At 29.0% G+C, this 19,739-nt stretch overlaps 1 protein-coding gene across 1 annotated transcript in view; it reads left to right on the forward strand.

Annotated features, from left to right (window-relative positions):
- Positions 1 to 7,915, forward strand: part of LOC100211012 (polymerase delta-interacting protein 2) — a 44,568-nt gene extending 36,653 nt beyond the window's left edge. Inside the window, exon 10 of the mRNA XM_065808268.1 lies at positions 7,771 to 7,915. Within this exon, the coding sequence (XP_065664340.1) occupies positions 7,771 to 7,864 (94 nt within the window). The 3' untranslated portion in view covers positions 7,865 to 7,915. The remainder of the gene's footprint in view (positions 1 to 7,770) is intronic.
- The last annotated feature ends 11,824 nt before the right edge of the window (positions 7,916 to 19,739 follow it).

Consider the following 19,739-nt stretch of genomic DNA (forward strand, 5'->3'; position numbering starts at 1 on the left):
AGTAAAGGCTATAGATTGTGTCTTGATTAAAATGCTAATCTTAAGAAGATGTTACCTGCATCTAGCTAAAATTCCCTTGCCCCTGGGGCATTGTTTGAGTAAAGGCTAGAGATGGTGTCTCAATAAAAATACTAATCTTAGGCAAATGTTACATGCATCCAGCTAAAATTCTCCTCCCTTGGGGCTCTTGGTTGATTTAAGGCTAGAGATGATGTCTCGATAAGAGTACTCATCTTAGCAGATATTAACTGCATCCAGCTTCTGTCTTGTAGGAGGCTTCTTATGCAAAGACTTTAGGGTTAAGCAGAATAATTCTGCGTACCAACCTCAAACCCCTTCTTCTTCTATTAGGTTATCACAGTTGTAAACCTGTGTTACATTGTTTCCTGCCGAAGATGATGAATGCTTGATCTTCTAGACTCTACTCATAGGTTTTTTCTTGTGCTTCCTTGATAGTGCAACTCTTTTTGTTATCTCCTAATGAGGTTACACCTCCAAACTTCAGTTTCATGGTGCTCAGGCTGGCTGGTAGTAAGGTTCCCCAAACTCTGTGGTAGCTCTCATAAAGGCTGATTCCATCAACAGCTGCAAAATATCAGATTATTAACCAGTGCCATGTTGCTCATGTATGGTGTCCCTGTTATTGCTTTAATGTTGTAGCTTAGGGCTCTCATAAAGAGCCCTAAGCTACAACATTAAGTTAGCTAACAGGACTGAGACAACTGTATAGCTCATGGCTTAGGAAGCCGTGCTCTATCTATAAATGATTCATGTTCTCTTTAAACTTAAATCATGCCAAAAGTAATCCAAAATGTATAAACATTCCCACCACTTTACTGTTTTGATATATCTTTTACAAATATTCATGGTCTGCGAAGCAACCTTCCATCAGTTGAATCTTACCTCATGTAAAATTCTCCAGACTTTTTTGCTCTTAGTGAGACTACTTTAAATTCTGCTATTCTTTCTTCAGATCTTAGTCTTGATGGGTACAATCCTTTGATTTGCAAAAACTCCAATAGTCACATGCATGGCTTGGGTGTATACATACAGATCAATTAACCAATTTGTCGTGAAATCAGGTTTGAATTCTTTGACCATTCTTTTAAGTGCTTCCGCTTAGCACCTCTTCACTCTATCACCTTTCTGTTTATTTTTTAAATTAGATGTAACTTCACCACACTGAATGGCTTGGCTCTAATGCCACTGACCCTGCTGGCACTAAGGCCTATAACTTCTACATTTCTCGATCTCTTACTTAGATAGTTAACTTTGTGACTCGTTTTCCTGACAACCCTTATCATTTACCTTCACTCCTTGATTTAAGTCTTGTCTCTGATCCTAGCTTGTGTTCAGTTTCTTTTTTCTCTCCCTAAGGTAGTTCTGACCATTTAATGATCTCTTTAAATCTTGCATCTCGTACTTCCTTTTCAGACTCACCCTATCATTGCACAACTTACTACTACGCGATTTTTTTCATAACAGTCCTTGGGCTAATGTCTTTTCTCTCAGCTGATAAATGCACCTACTACGTAACCTCGTGAATTCAGGCAGGAATGAAAGCTTTTATTCCTTCTTATCAGTTCCAAGTTGAGCCTCATTCTACTTCATGGATTTCATCTTTTTGTGCCGCTGTGTTATCTTATTATAATAGTTTTTTTCATCTTTTTCAAATGAACCACTCTCTTGAGAACAAATAGCTATTTATTATTGCAAGAAATCAATTTAAAAAGGTGCTGTAAAATGTTAAACTATTCTTAGTTCACTAAATCTCGTATCTTATCTCAGAAGTTAGGCTCTAGAGACTTTTGGAAAATTTTCACAGCGTCATTAACAAGGGTAGGTCTAACATTCCATATCTGATTCATAGGACTAATCTTATTATCTTTCCCAAGGACAAGGCAGAACTATTTGTAAAGAACTTTTTTCTAATTCGACTCTTGAATCTTCTGGCCATTCTCTTCCTTCCATTCCAAGTAAACAGGTTAACCCATTGTTAGACATTTAAATCACTCTAGCTTTTTTTGCTAAAGTCATATCTCAGTTAAACTCTTCTATGGTTTGTGGTCCAGACAACATTCCTGTCCTAGCCTATGAGTATAAGTTTATCTTACAAATTTGTTCTCTAGAACTTTCTTAAATTTCTACTAAACTGTTTAATAAGTGCTTGACTGAGTCTAGTTTTTCTGCATGCTGGAAAAATGGCATCAGTTGTTCCAATTTTTAAAAATTTAGTTGAACATTCTTACCCCTCCATTTATCGTTCGGTCAGTCTTCTTTCAGTTATTAGCTAGGTCTTTGATTCTTAGATCAACAAATTTCTCATATCCCATCACAAGTCAAATGGCTTACTGTCATTCAATCAATATGGTTTTCAATCCTCTTGTGCTATGGCTGACTTGCTAATTGCTGTGACTAACAGATTTCATCATGCATTAGATGGTGGAGAGGTTAGGGCTATTGCTCTTGACATATCTAAAGCTTTTCGACAGAGTTTAGCACACTGGTCTTCTCCAAAAGCTTTTTTCATATCTCCGACAACCTTACATCCAAAGTAGCTCTTTTTGCAGATGACTCAATTTAATACTCCTGACGTGACAAGTCTTCTCTTTTCAATTGCCAAGAACAGGCAGCCGATCTCCAATATGATCTCACTTTTGTAACTGATTGGGACTCGCAGTGGCTTGTAAATTTTAACTCTAACAAAACTCAGTTATTTACTGCAAACAACTATCGCAATACTGTCAATATTTCTATATTAATGAGTGGCAACCCTTTCACTGAGTCCTCTTTCCTACGCCTTCTTGGATTATCATTTACTACTTTATCTACTATCTATATTTTTATTGTACAAATATTTTACACATATTTGCATAAATAAAAATATTTGTAACATTTTTAAACTTAGTTAACTTGTAAACAACTTTAATTACTCTATTATTTTAAGTTATTTTTTATTCAACTGTGTCTATTTTTAAAAGATTGCAACTGTGTATTCAACAAAGTTTAAGTTAAACAAAACAAGAAGCAACATTTATGCCTTTCATATTTTGGTTACTTTAGCTTGAACCATTCATATCTCAGAACATAAAGTTTTTTAAATTTCTGAATAAGAACAGGTAGTTTGACAGATCTTTTAATCTCATAAGTTTGACCACATACATTCTATTATAAATTTGACATCCCGATAACACATCGTAATAACATAATACATTATTACAAATTCAACACCCCAATAACACATAGTAATAACATATTCGTGCAGTCCATTGGTGCAAATTTGATGCTAATAAAGGTAAAAGCATAAAACTTGGTGGACATTGTAATAGGGTTGAAACATTCATTTTGAGACTTAGACCCACTTTTAAAATGACAACTAATGGTCTCTTTGGAAACTAGCACCTGTCCCTAGCAAGAAAAGTTTAGTTTTTAAAAATTTAAAAATTTATATAACCAATTAAAAGCTCAATAAAAACGAAGCAAAAAATACAAAAACGCTATATGAAAAATAAATTACTTGATAACAAGATTCAGGGCTTCAAACATTACTAATCCAGGGAGTAAAAGTTAAAATTATTTTTTAAAGAAAAATAGAAATGTTAAAAACTTTATAAATGTTTTATTTATTTATATTATAAAATTACTTTGTTTTTTTTTCTTTATAAATAAAACTTCAATAAGACAATTAAGTCCAAAGAACTTGCTGCCTGAAAATCATACAAAACTGAATAATTCCATAATTTAAAAAATTTGAAAACCTGGGCAAGTCACCGATTAAAATATTATTTGATATATAGATATCAAATATTATTGTAAATATTTGCATGACACATGTAGAATATTATTGTAAATATTTGCATGACACATGTAGAATATTATTGTAAATATTTGCATGACACGTAGAATATTATTGTAAATATTTGCATGACACATGTAGAATATTATTGTAAATATTTGCATGACACATGTTTGCATGACACATGTAGAAAATATTTGCATGACACATGTTTGCATGACACATGTAGAAAATATTTGCATGACACATGTTTGCATGACACATGTAGAAAATATTTGCATGACACATGTTTGCATGACACATGTAGAAAATATTTGCATGACACATGTTTGCATGACACATGTTTGCATGACACATGTAGAAAATCGAAGGGAGTATAGTTATAAGAAATTTTTCTACTTTACATTTGAAGAAAATTTTGGATTTGTTTTAATGAATTATTATGAAGAAGAATCTTTTGTATTGTTAGCTAAGATCTTGTGGCAAAATATTCTTGCTTATCAAAGTTATGACTTAAATGATTATTTTTTACAAGATTGTCAAAGAGAATTCGTTCCTGCTTCTTTCATTTGTTGACATAAATTTACAAAAGAATACAAGTAATGAATGCAGTCGAAGTTTAGAAAAAGCAACTTTAACAATTAATCAATTGATAATTCACTATAGTAACCAGTTTGTCAAAATCAATAAAGAAACCAAGATTCAAAAAAGTTCAATCTTGAGAAAGTTCCATATCTATTCATGTAGGCAAGTTCCATAGCAATTCATGTAAGCAAAATGATTCATTCAAAAACTTGCAAAAGGACACTTTTTTATAAAACTTTATAAACTTATATCAATGTTTTACAACTGGGTTATGGAATTATTATCACAAATCAGTAATAGAGTTTTGAATTACTTCACAATAAGAAAAAAAAAATGGATTGCCCACTGCGCTTGAATCTGAATGTTTTCACAACTGCTGCTTTAAATATTATAGACCACAATCCAAGTTCCACAACAGTTGAAGCCTCTTTTCGCAAAACAGACATATTATTTCAGCATCAATTATCATAGAAAGTTGGATCAGATTTTTAAAAATTTCTACTTTAAATTTTTCTACAGTCTTTGCGCAGTCCACTTTAAGATAAACCCATAGTTGAATGTTTCATTATTGATGGAGTTTTTGTATAGCAGTTGTAGATTTCTATTGCAGATGATGAATGTGCACTGATTACATTTTCTAATTTTAGGTTTAGAACTTTTTCATAAGCTATAGTTTTACAGAAGATATGGTTATAGTTCAGTTCTGGCATGATCTTGTAAAATGTCTCGTCCAAAACAGCAATTTTTACTTGTGATTGTCAAATTTCATTTTTTGCTGGGAAAAAAAAAGCTTTCCCGGAAATCTTAAGAAAAGATCTCTTTAACGTGTTGCAATCGATTTCTAATTGTCCCTCAAAGGATGATATCATCAGTATTTTCCACTTAATTGAAAGATTTGTTGTGTTACTATATGACCCCACAAGTTTTTACAGTAGTGTAAATAAATGCAGAAAAACCCTATTTTTAAAAAAAGGAACATTTACCAGATGCCATACCCCCTACAAAAGGTGTTATAGAACAGCATATCTCCAGAGTTGTTTACCAGGCTTTTATTGCTGGGCCAATCATTGTATAAAAATCCATCATTGCCTAAAACATGTGAGTGGGATTGGATTATGGAAGACAATATTTACGAAATTGTTTGGACGACGTTTCCGGAAGCTTCAAAATGTGCAGTGAATTTATACTATGTGGTTGCAAAATAGAGAAAGGCTGTAGAGGTCTTTCTAAATGCGTAAAAGCATTACTTTTATATACCGCACTTTGCAATTGTTGTAGTGATTGTGAGCGTTGAATTCGTAAATTACCAAAAGTTTTAAATAACGGGTTTTAAAAGTATATGTAAACTTTTAGGGCGTAACTTTTGATATGTAACGTTGTGTTTTTAATATTTATTAAAAATTAAATTAAATATTTTAGTATTGTTCTAAATAATATTTCTTATTACATGTTCTTATGACACTATTTGTGTCATAAGAACATGTAAGTATAATTCAAAGACACAATTTGGTATATAATGCTTTAACTCCCTTTTGAACTTAAATGTTTTTAAAGCCCTACTACTCGTTACCAATTTGTTTCTAACATTTAGTGCTTTAATATTTTTTGCCGTATTTTTGATTGATGCGTAAGTGTCAAATTTTTTTTAAGAAAAATAAATTTCTTGATCCAGTTACCATGGAGATAGGCGGAACCATTTTGGAAGTGAGTCTGAGTCTTAAAAGGAGTATTTCAATATTATCTACGTGCCAAGTTTCATGCTTTTACCCAAAATAACTCGAAAATTTAAATTTGTCACCAAATATCGCAGTATTACTAATTTAACATCCTAATAACACATCGTAGTAACAAATTTAGCATCAAAAATTAAGAAAACAAATTTTGTAATATTATTTTATAATAGAATTACGAAACTAAATCTTTTGATAAATAAAAAACAATTTTAAAAAAAGTTTTTTTTTAATTAACAACTTTGATAAAAAAAATTTGTTAAAAAACAAAAATTTAATTAGATGATCTTAAACATAATGTTAAATTTTATATAATTATTCTCATTGTTCGCTTATTTAAAGTTTTAATAGAAAGCACGATTTTGAGTTTTATTTGCAAACAAATTTGGGGTCTTCCATAAAGTACGTACGTAGGTATGGGGGAGAAGGGCGTTATCCAGAAAAGTACAAATGCGTTCAAGAGGGAAGGGGGTTAAGACAGCGAGTACATATGCGATTTGACTATCTTTTGTTCTCTATTTCTCCTTAATCTTGGTTATTCAAAAGCATTGAATTTTACGAGTTTAAAAAATTATCATGTTATGTAACATATGTCGAATTACAAAATTAAAAAATTATCATGTTATGTAACATATGTCGAATTACAAAATTAAAAAATTATCATGTTATAAAAAATATGTCGAATTACAAGTCAAGAAACTAAAAGTTCTTTTTTTTTTTTTTTTTTTTTTTAATTTATGCGTTGGGGAAGGAAAGAAGGGAGTTGATTTAGTAATAAATAATGCGTATATACGCAGAGAGTGGAAGGGTTGTTGAATGCTGACGAGTGAGTACAAGGAGGGAGGAGGTCCTAAATTAGTGGTTTTACTGCCTACGTACTTTATGGAATACCATACACTTTAACGTGGTGCATTAAATATTTTTAGATTTGCTTTAAATACATAAAAGTCAAATTTTTCATAAGCAACATTTCTCCACATTCCTTCTTATCATTTTTTTTTATCGATTAGTGATGCGTTGCGATTAAGTGACCGAAATTATATAGTATTTTAAAATTTCACTGGATTTCAAGAGAAAGAGTACTAAATATTTGAAAATCAAAAAATAAATTTTCTGGTTACTATTAATCCTTGTGCTAACTTTGATCATATTATTCAATACTTATTTTAAATTTTAATAGTATGCATATTTAAATCTCTTGTTTTGTAAAAGAAATATTTCAGCAGAATCCAAATTAACATTTTCATTTTTTTATGATTCTTATGCACGCTGTGACAAATAATATTGGAGAAATTTTGTAAATATTAAAATACGCACTCTGAGTTTGGTCACCAAAATGGTCTGACCGAATTTTGGCTATTATACGGTATTTTTTAGAAGAATAAAAAGTTTTTTATATATTTATCAAAGACTTATATAAATTACATTCTTTATGCATTTTCCAAAGCGGGGGTTGAGGGGACTATAGTTTTTTTTTGTTTTTGTTTTTTTTAATTGTTATTCTCCTCTCTAAACCCTTTAACATCGTAACACCGTGATAAGCGAGTCTGCTGCGCAGAATTACAAGTTGAATGCGATTCTTTTAGGTAGTTCATAGATATAAACGCCGCGTGTCTTGCTTTCTATTTATTTTTTTTAATTTCGAGTTTTTTCTTTTAGGGGAACTTATCGAATGGTAAAATCAGACGGTACAATTTTTGAAGTTCGTATACCTCCATTTGCATTGGAGAGTAAAGAAGATGAAAATAATTAAAATGAAGAACTTATTTGATTTTATCCTTGAAAAAACCTAATTTTTTTTCAAGGTGTATTTTTACTATATATATATATATATATATATATATATATATATATATATATATATATATATATATATATATATATATATATATATATATACACACACATATATATATATATATATATATATATATATATATATATATACACACATATATATATATATTTTTACCTGTTATCTCAGGTAAATCAGTGTTATAATGTCTTAAAGCTTATAAGTTTTATAAATAGTTAAAAAAAAAAAAAAAAACGTCAGCAGTTATATCAATTTATTTTTGCGCGAATATGTTTAAAAAAAGAATCCAAAATTAAATTTTAACAAACAGTCCATTATTAGGATTATTCCCCTTTAATAAGGAATATTATTTCTCTGTATTTTAATTCGCAGCTTTGCATTTGATTAAAAGATTTACGAAACTTTTGATCAAATTTTGTCTCTAGTTCCCACACTTACACTTTCATTGTATGACAATATATTGAGACGAAGTATTTTAGAATTGATTTTCAAAGTTTGGACAGTACATACTACAAATAAATAAATTTTTTAATTATTTATTTTTTAGTAAATAAATATTTGAACATTAATTATCTAGTAAACATTAATTATCTAGTAATTTTTTTTTAAGAAATGTTGCATTTTTACCAAAATTGCATTTTCTATAGCTTTTATAAAAATAGCACTACTATATTGAATTAATCTAGTCCAATGATTTATTTGTTTTTTTCCGAATATTTTATTTGATTATTGTTAGTAGATAATAAAAAAATCAATTCTGACGTTTGAAGTTTTGTGTAAATTGATGACCGTAATATAACAAAATAAGTGTTTGCCTTGATTTTTAAACACTTTTTGACACAAACTATTTTTTTAACTTATCGCCTGCTGAAACGGAAATCCTTTATCAATGTATGTACCCTGTATATTCTACCTATTTAGTCAGTCGATGTATGTCCACTCCCTGCCGGTTCTATAAGTTGAATTAAGTCTATGTGTGCACACTTCCTTATTTTTATAATAAAGTTTTATAAACAATATGACTTTTTATTAACAATCATAGGCATTATGCATAAAAGTAGTACTAAATACTTTAAATATAACATGAAAGTACACACGAAAACATGCGCTCAAGAGGAATCGATCCCACGTCGCCGGGTGACAAGGCAAAATTATTAACCACAAAATCTAACTATATATACCAAGTGTGTAGTGAGTTATAATATATACTTGTTTTTTACGCTACGGATTTATTTAAAACAATTAATTATTAACGGGTCATCAATTTACACAAAACTTCATTTGTCGGGATAGGTTTTTGGTTCTATCGTTGTTGTTTGTCCGGATTTTCCAAAAAGTTTTCGGTAAATTAAATATTTGCTTTTGCAATATTTATTCTTTAACTTTTTCATTCATTACCCATACAAAAAATTTTAAAAAACATTTAGAAATCCATCTGAACTAAATTAAGAGCTAATTAAGGATAATAAATGCCAGATTTTTTCAATATTTTGTTTTGCAAAATGTCTTCTGAGTTTTCAAAATAAAATCTTGCCGCTGTTATTATTCACATTTTTAGGATTTGCAAATGTTATTATTTAATAGAATTTGAGAAAGTGAGTTTTCAAAGCCTTAAAAAAGACAAACGATTTTTTTTTACTTCCTGATTATCAACAAAAAAGTTTTAAATTTCTTAAAAAATAATTCTCGCGTAGTTGAATTTGATATCCCCCAAACCTCCTGCTCCTCCTCCTCAAAAAAAATAAAAGCAAAAGGTTAGTTTAAATAGTAAATGATCTGCTCACTAGCAAATTAGAGTTAAGCTATCCGAATGAAAATTTATATAATGCAACGGTTTTTACGTTGGTTCCGCCCTACAAAAATTTATGTAACTCAAAATATGATCTTTTATTATTTTAAAATGAGGAAACCTCTTTTGATAAAAGTTAATATATAAAAAAAAAAATTTCAATAAATAATATTGGTAAGGAAGTCAAATACTCCTCCGCGGTACTCTGTGATATAACCGACAGGTCTTCTTGGAGCACCTTAATAATTTTTAAAAATAAGGAAGTATAAAATTGTTACGGTTGTAAAAATTAGTGCGCGGGATAAGTTAAATATCGAACTTACCAAAATGAAAAAGATTTTATATTTGTTCTACTACACTCTCTGTAATATTAATAAAATAACTAAAAGTTTCAAACTGAAAAAAGTAGGTTTTGATTATAAACATTTTAAAAATTTAAAAAAAATCTCACAAGTAAAAAAATTTTACTTGCAAGATTTGTAACAATGTAAATTTGTAACTATGTATAGTTTAAACTCTACTTGTTAAGACTTTTTTTATCGCGCTGTTGTGCGTTAAAATTGAAATAGAATCTTTGCAAAATGTGCAGCTATTTTTAAAAACTTCAGCAAGTCCATATTTCTTTATTGTATGCAAGGTTTACTGAAATTTCCACAATTCTTTTTTATATAGTAATATTTTTGGGCTGTGATTCAAAATTAAATGAATTTAAATAAATCATTGCAATTTTGAGTCAGTCAACCCCTGTTTAGACATATCCACCTAAGACTTCAATGAATGCGCTTTAATGTCTTCGAAACTACAAATAATATCCTAAATGATTTTAGTGACGTGACAACCAAATTGCTTGGACAAATAATTCAATTTCCTTTATTTCAAAACAGAAACTTTTAAAACTGAATTTCAAACAAATTTATTGCAATCAAATGCTTAATTAGGGTGAAAGGAGGTAGGCGTAAGGGTGTCTACCCTCTTAAAAAAATTTTATTCAAAAATTAGTAGGAAAATTAACTTAGAAACTTTAGTCGCCAAATTTAGACTTTTCAGATCTTATTTTTTTAGGCCTTAGCCAGCAAAAACAAAATTTCTGCCCATAGTCGGCAAATCCACTTTTTTTCACACCCCTCTTTCACCTGCTTTAAAATTTCTTCGAAACGGCCCTGATGGCAATACGTATAAATATAAAAAGTATGAACAAAATTTAGCCAAAGCATTTCTTAATTGATTTCAATTATTATTCCATATGATTTGCCTGACAGAAACTTGGTGCTCTGAAGAATCGATTCAAATAACTCAAACTTTCAAATTCCAGACAATAAATTTTTATCTTTTGAAAAGAAAGCAAACAAAAAGGAGGAGGAGAAATTGCGAGATATTTGGAAAGATTAAATAAAACGATATGACACAATTGAAGCAAAACTATTCAGTTTTTGATTTCAATAATGAGTCTCTAAGTCTTCAACAATAAGTCTCTAAAATAGAAATCATTAACACCAAAATAAAAAATATTTTAGTTTCCACCTGTTATAGACTCTATTACGGCGATATTTGTTTGTTTTGTTTTGTTTTGTTTAATTCAAAGTTAACAAAATTTACATAATGTTGAAAAAAAGTGGCACACCAGGCCACTCTGTGATGAAAACAGTTTTACAATTATATCTTAAGTTAAGATGCTGGAGCAAGAAAGTTCATATTTAAAAGTCCACTGTTTTTTGGCTTAAGGCATTCCATGGTTTAATTACACGATCGGTGATGAAGTTGTTTCTTTCAAAGGAATTTCTAACAAATTGTATCTTTAATTGTTTTATCTGTCCACGCGGACGAAGGCTGTACTTTGAGATCTCGATGTTTGGTTGAAATTGAGGGACCTGGAAGTTAACTTTGTCAATTTTGTTCGTAATTTTGTATTGCTCAATTAGGCCTCCTCTTTTCACATCGTTCGGTTAATGTTGTTAGGTTAAGGTTTGCTAGTCTCTGAGTATACGGCAGGTGTTTTAAAGTGGCAGTATGGTTTGTGGCTCGGCATTGAACTTGCTCGAGCTTGGCTATGTCTTGCGCTAGAAATGGTGACCAGGCTTGTACTGCAAGTTCAAAGTGTGGACGCACGTATGAAGTGTACAGTACAAGTGCACCATAATGCTGAACCTCGACCTCTAAAAGCCTTCTTGAGCCTGCCAAGCATTCGATTGCCAGGTGATGCAGCCGTGTAGACTTGCTTTTTAACATTCAAATTGTTAGTCATAACAACGCCTAGGCTTCGTTCAGATGATGTACATGATAGCTGGTGCGGTTGGCCTACTAGGTTGTTCATTGTATAAGTTGCAGTTGATATTTTGTTTTTGCTGCGCCCAGTGTGCATGACTTTGCACTTGTCAACATTAAAAGACATGAGCCAGGTGTGCGACCACTTTGCAGCTTCGTTGATGTCGGCTTGGAGTTTTATGATGTCATGATTCGATTCGATAACTCCGATTATTTTACAGTCATCTGCATACATTTTTTAAGTAGTGTTGCATTTTTTCTGGCAGATCGTTAATGTAGATAAGGAAAAGGAGTGGTCCAAGAATAGATCCTGGTGGCACACCGCTAGTGACTGTTTTCCAATCGGATTTATTGTTTCCAATGGTTACGCGTTGTTGGCGTATAAAAAAAATTTTTAAACTGTTTGAAAGATATCTTTCTTAAAATCAATAAAACCAAAAAAATTATTACTAAATCTAAACACAGATTATTTAAAATACAAAAAGAAAAACTACGAAGTTCTAAAAGAAGTTAAATTTTTCAGAACTTCGATGGAGAAATATTTTTGACAATGTGTTTCTCCGTTGTATTTTTTCAATCATTAACAAACATTAGCGCATTTCTAGATTTTTAAAAACTGGTTTTGTTAAAAGCGATGTTTTAAATCACTTCCCACATTACTTTTCAACAAATCAAAATACAAGAATAAATAACAATAACAACAAAAAAATTATAAAACTTCAAAAACTTATAGACACACGATCAAAAGTAGATGAGAACCTTTTGGACACGAACTCCGCATTTAAATCATAAAAATCTTTTCCCGATGAAAGAAAAAATAATTAAGATATTTGAACTGTATGTGAATTATTAGATATTTCCATGTCTGTTTTTCTCTTTAAACAATATAAAGTAGATTAGGGTAATATGAGCACCTTAAGCGAAAATCAGAATATTTTTAAAAATAATTATGCTGGATCCAAAGTTTTTGCGAATAAACAATTTTTAGGGATATACAAAGTTTTTCTAATCGCTATTCTTCAGCTAAAAATAATTGATAATTCTTTCTCATTGAAAATAAATGTAATATTTTATTTGAAAGTAATTTGAAGTTAATCATAAGTAATTTAATAACTATATGAACTCAACAAATTTGTGAAATTTGTAGAGTTCATGTAGTTTCCGTGCGCAAATTTCCGTGCGTAACCATACATGAACTCCATATAAACGATTGCAGCGATTTTTTTTATTTTTTTTATTTTTTATTTACTTATTTCGTCATTAAAAAAAGAATACAATGCTGTTTTATATAAATAAAATTTACATGACCGGGGCTTTTTTGTGTGGATTTTTTTGTGTTTTTTGTTTTTTTAGTTTGGTGTTTTAGTTTCTTATTATGGTGTTTACTTAAAATTAGTACTTGTACTATATGTAAATATTCCATGAAATGTAAAATCTATTTCAGAATACATTTAATTTGAATTTGAATTTAAAAGAAGACAATAGTTGCTTTATCACTACGCCTCGGAGTGATTTCATCAACAAGTGAGTACCATCATTAAAATGTAAATATAAAATTACTTTGTAAAAAATAAATACAAATTTTACAAGTATTTTATGATCAGTAATTAATCAATAATCAAAATAATCAAAAGAAAATCGTAAAAAAAATTTAAAAAAATATTAATAATAGTAATTAAACCTAAAAATTAAAAATAAGTTAATAGGAGAATTTAAGGAAAATTTAAATTAAAGACGAATTAATAAGAAAGTTAAAAAAAAAAAAAAGAAGGCGAAAAAAGAATCTCAAAAAGAATTTAATTAACATCGTTAAGAATTTTTGTTTTTGTTTTCGTTTGAATAGAGAAAGTGAAGAACAATTTTTCAGCTGGTGATTTAATAAAGGGCTCCATAACTTAGAACCTCTGATGGCAATAGAAAATATAGTAACCAAATAGTGCATTTTAGGTTGCTCATAATTGTAATTTGAAAATCTTGTAGAGTACTCGAAAAAAACGACCTGCACCTGAAATAATTCTGACAGCGTGTTTTTGTCTACTAAGCAATTTTTTAACTTTATTTACATTAGAGCTGCACCATGCAATATTTGCATAGTTTATATAACAATGTATGAGGGAGAAATATAAGATTTTTAAACAGCTTTGGTTTAATAATTGCTTAGCTTGGTATAGAATGCCAATATTTTTCTCAATGTCAAGTTTTCGTCAAGTATCACTCCTAAAAACTTTAATGATAACTCTCTAATTATTTTAGAGTTACCAATATAAAGATTAGGAAGTTTTTATGGAATATTTTCTTTATCGTGAATTCTATAAAAAAAAGTATACTTAGTTTTATTTAAGTTTAAGGACAATTTGTTTGCCTTAAACCATTCCGCTAGATTTAAATATTTTTCTCAATGTCAAGTTTTCGTCAAGTATCACTCCTAAAAACTTTAATGATAACTCTCTAATTATTTTAGAGTTACCAATATAAAGATTAGGAAGTTTTTATGGAATATTTTCTTTATCGTGAATTCTATAAAAAAAAGTATACTTAGTTTTATTTAAGTTTAAGGACAATTTGTTTGCCTTAAACCATTCCGCTAGATTTAAAAATTCCTTGCTTACTATGTTAAATAAAAGGTTGACATCTCCATTAGAAATAAATAATTTAAAATGATTAAAAACTTATGGAAGTTGTTTACATAAATAAAGAATAACAGTAGACCCAGAATTGAGCCTTGGGAAACACCGCAAGTTATAGTCAAGTAATCAGTTTTTCCTTCTTCGTGTGCTATGTATTGTTTTCTATTGCTTAGATAACTTTTGAGCCATTCTAAATATGTGCTTTTAATACCATAACTTTCGAGTTTTTTATAAGAATGCTTTGGTCTACCGTATCAAAGGCTTTTCTAAGATCTATAAAAACTCCGAGGGTAAACTTACTTTCGTCAAATGCTTTAAATATATCGTGAACAATATTAATAATGGCATGGTCAGTTGAATACCCTGGCTGAAATCCAAACTGTTCATTATATAGAATATTATTTATATTTAGAAAAGTTAAAATTCGGTTATACACAATTCGTTCTAATATTTTCGAGAAACGAGGAAGAATTAAAATTGGTCTGTTATTTTCAAGATTAGAAATGTCTCCTGATTTAAAAAAAGGTATGACCCTCGCAATTTTAAGTTTCTCCGGATAAATACTTAGTTTTAAAGATAGATTAAAAATATGTAAAAGAGGGATTATTAAGTATTTTATCCATTTTTTGATTAAATTACTACTAATATTATCAACCCCACACTTTTGATTAGTTTTAAAAGATATACTGCATTTAAGAGTTCCTTTTCCGTAATTTCATAATTATCCATCTTAGAGGTCTTATTAGGAGTAAAATATGACTCAAAGTTTACTTCAGTAGTTTCTATTTTCGACGCTAAAGTGGAACCTACACTGACAAAATATTTATTAAGTGTTTCAGCAATTAAAGATTTATTTGTAATAGTTTTATTTTCAATGTTTAGATTTATAGGAAGACTATTTCCTGTAAGTTTGTTTCGTGCCAATTACTTCCTTAATTATGTTCTTTTTTTGATGTTTGAGCTAAGCAACTTTGAAACTTGAAGAAAACTCCATATTTAAGTATGTTCATATATATAAGGAATGAGGATGCTACGCAAAAATTGCGGTGATTGAAGACTGGGAACAACAAAAACCTCAAAACGTTAGCCCCCCCTCCCCCCAGCCCCAAATAGGAGGGCAATGAGTCAAATTTGTTATTTTTTTTTTAGTTTCAAACTTTATTTATATTCATCCACAAATTTCAAATTTGATTCAATAATCTTTTGGTGTTCGGCTTTTATGACCTTATAAAGTTTACACCTCCTCAATTTGAGGGGATGTAAACTTTATGAAGTTTAGGGGATGTAAACTTTATGAACTTTATCAAAGCCGATCAAAAAGAGATTATGTCGATGAATATAAATAAAGTTTAAAATTAAAAAAAATAATAACAAATTTGACCCATTGCCCTTTTATTTGGGACTGGTGGGGGGGCTAACGTTTTGGGGTTTTTATTGTTCCCAGTGTCCAATCACCGCAATTTTTTGCGTAGCATCCTCATTCCTTATAAATATGAACATACTTAAATCTGGAGTTTTTCTTAATGTTTCAAAGTTGCTAAGTTCAAACATCAAAAATGTTGTTTACGGCCTTGATTAGACGTTTTTGTGAAGTTCCATCATTCTGTTTGAAATTCTATAACTCTCAAACGGGGATTTTGAAAGGTATATAACCTTAACCTTTTTTAAACCCGGAGTATTCACCTTTTATTTGGTACCAAAAATAGTTGATACTTTTTATTACTATAAAGAATGCGGGTCTTGTAAAGCCAAAAATAAGGTAATAACCCCAAATTCCGTATCTCTAAATATTTTTTAAAATGTTTTATAAGTGGAGAAATATAGATCTGATCAGTTGCAATCAATTGCTGATAATCACATTTGTAACTATTAAATATGTGTTGTGGGAAAAGCTTTTTTTTTTTTTTTTTTTTTTTTTTTAATTTTTTTTTTTTTTTTTTAAGTAATTTACAATTTGACGTAAATTACATTTTTTTTTTTCAAATACAAACAAGGCTTCTAAAAGAAGATCAAATGATCTTATCGTCAGAAGCCTTTTACAAAACAGAGTACGTAAAGTATTATAAAAACGCCTTTTTACAATAAGAGAACGTAAAAAATTAACATAAAAATATTAAAATAGTACTTAGATAAATAGAAACAAATTGTCAACAAGTATAAAACAAAGATTGAACATACATTTCAAAATTATTATATATCATAAGACAAATTAAAAATATTCTAAGATATTTTCAATAGAGAGAATGAGATCTTTTAATTTAATTTTAAAAACAGAATAAGTTAGGGGTAAGCCGAAGTTAGGCAAAATAATTTTGTTCCAGAGATGAGCTGCACGATAAGTGATACAGAATTGATTGAACTTTGTTCGATAGAGTGATTTATTTAAATAGTTATTATTCCTCATGTTAAACTTGCTTAAAGGTTTCAAAATAAAAAGGTCTTTAAAAATTAAAGGAGATAAATCATACTTCCACATATAAACAAAAGATAAATTTTTATATACGTTTAGTTTATAAACATCGAGGATTTTATTTGATTGAAAAATATTGAGGAATTTGAGAACCGATCCGCAAAATTAATTACACGGATCGCATGTTTCTGACGGCGATGGAGACATTGTAACTTGCTTTGATCAGTACTACCCCAGGCAATAATTCCATAACTTATACTCCATAACTATGGAATAAAAGAATATTAAAGTTTAGTTAAATTATTTTTATCTAAATGAGTACGCGCCTTATATAGAATAGTAAATACTATTTGAAACTTTCGAGCAGACATAGTTAGTATGATGTTTCCATGTGATGTTCTCGTCAATGAAAACCCCCAGGTATTTAGTTACAGAATCTCTTTTTATTTCATTATGGTCAATAAAAAGTTTTGGTAAATTTTGGGGTAGAGAACGTTTTTTGGAGAGCAGGTGGAAAAAAATCGATTTATTTTTGTTTACATTTAATGTTAATTTGTTAGTTTTAAACCATTCAGATATGTTTTGAAGTTCTTTGTTCATAACGGAGAATAGTAGGTAGATGTCACTGTTAGATAGAAATAAGTTAATGTCATCAGCAAACATAATACTTAGAAGATTTGATGCTTTATGCAAGTCGTTGATATATATTAATAACAAAAGAGGGCCTAAGATGGAACCTTGCGGAACACCACAGGAAACATTTAAAAACTGTGTATGATTAAGTTCATTACAAGAAACAAATTGTTTTCTGTTGGATAAATAACTTTGAAACCATTTACTAACTCTTTCATTTATTCCGTAATAATTAAGTTTATAAAGTAAAATATCATAATCCACAGTATCAAATACTTTTGAAAGGTCGATAAAAATTCCTAATGTAAATTGAGATTTTTCAAAAGAATTGGAAATCTCACGTACCAACTGAATAATTGCATGCTCGGTTGAGTTATTCTTCTTAAAGCCAAACTGATTGTTGCATAATAAATTATTTAAACTAAAATAATTAAATACTCAATTGAACATGATTCTTTCTAGTATTTTTGAAAATATAGATAAGATAGAGATAGGCCGGTAATTACTAATGTCAGATTTGTCACCACCTTTAAATAGTGGAATAACTTTAGCAATTTTCAATTGATCAGGAAAGACTCCTTGTTCAATTAATGATTTAAAGACTTTAAAAAGAATATATTTTAATTGTTCAAAGCAATCTAAAATTATGTTATCATTGATTTCGTCCGGTCCAACTACGTTATTTTTTTTTAGTGTTTTAAAGGCTTTTTCGAACTCATCAAATAGTAACTCTTTAGATAACTCATCCGAGTGAATGCAATTATCCATCGGTACTAGAAAATCTTTAAATGATGTTTCAGTGTTAGGAATTAATTTAGATAGTTTAGGGCAAATTTCAACAAAGAATTTGTTAAATTCGTGAGCTATTGTTTGAGAATTAATTATATTATTGTTATCAACTTTGATCATGTGTGGCAGGGAACCTGAGCACGGTTTTAATTTACAGATAATTTCTTTTATTATTTCCCAGGAGAGTTTACAAGTATTTTTGGCTTTATTGAGAATTTTAGAATAGTAATGTTTTTTTAAGTTTTTTCGAACTTTTTCAAAAAGATTTTTGTAGTCTTTGTATATTTTCTCATTGGCGAATGATTTGTTTTTTAGATATTTTATGTATAATTTCTGCTTAACTTTTGATGATTTTTTTAAACCTTTGGTAATCCAGGGAGAATTAAGGTTTTTTTGATTTAATGTTTTTTCATGTAAAGGAAAATTGGCATCATAAACTGAGTAAAATGTATTAAAAAATCATCGTAAATTTTCGTAAAGCTTCTACTTGTTTGCACAAATTTTTTGCAAGAAATATCAGAAATTTTCATTTTTTTTTTAATTAATAAGTATCAATTTCGATAACCTACAATATCAATACTTTGAGAGATATTTTCAAAGTTCGTTTAGCTACAAATTTCTTTAATCCCTAGTTAATAAAAAATCATATCTAAATTGAATATTAAAAAATTGTGATTTTTGATTTTTGTGATGAATTTTTATTATTTTATCCCATAGTGATATGGTGGACAAAATTATTATTATTTTTTTTTTACTAAAATCCTTTATATGTCCAAAGAATCACTTTTTATTAAGATATATTTTCTTTTATTATAAATTTTAGTTAAATAGTTGCCAATACTAAAAATTATTTAACAAACTTTATATAACATTAAAAACGCGGATTTAAATTTTTTAAATTTTAAATCATATAACTTCTTAAAATCGTGGAACTGAATAACAAACTCTTCTGGTGGAACAAACTTAAAATAAAAATTGATGCAACAAACTTAAAAAATAAAAATGCGCACTTAATTCGGAAAAAGTCTGATTTTTTAGTTTAAGTTTAAAGACTTTTTTTTAAAAAAGGCAGCAAGTAAGTGTATTGTTTTGGTTTATATATCAGCTAAAAAAATGTTCCACCGAGTTCCAAAAATATATATTTTTTTTCTAGTTAATTAGCATTTCTACTTTTAAAATATAAAGGGATTACTGCGGTCTCCTGCGGTATTAGAAGTTATTAAAGAAATACAAATGTTGTTAAACACTTAAAGACCTTGTTTTTTGCCATTTTTGAAAGTATTTTGTTATAATCAAAACAAA

The sequence above is a fragment of the Hydra vulgaris genome, chromosome 10, assembly GCF_038396675.1.
Source record: "Hydra vulgaris chromosome 10, alternate assembly HydraT2T_AEP".
NCBI lineage: Eukaryota > Metazoa > Cnidaria > Hydrozoa > Anthoathecata > Hydridae > Hydra > Hydra vulgaris.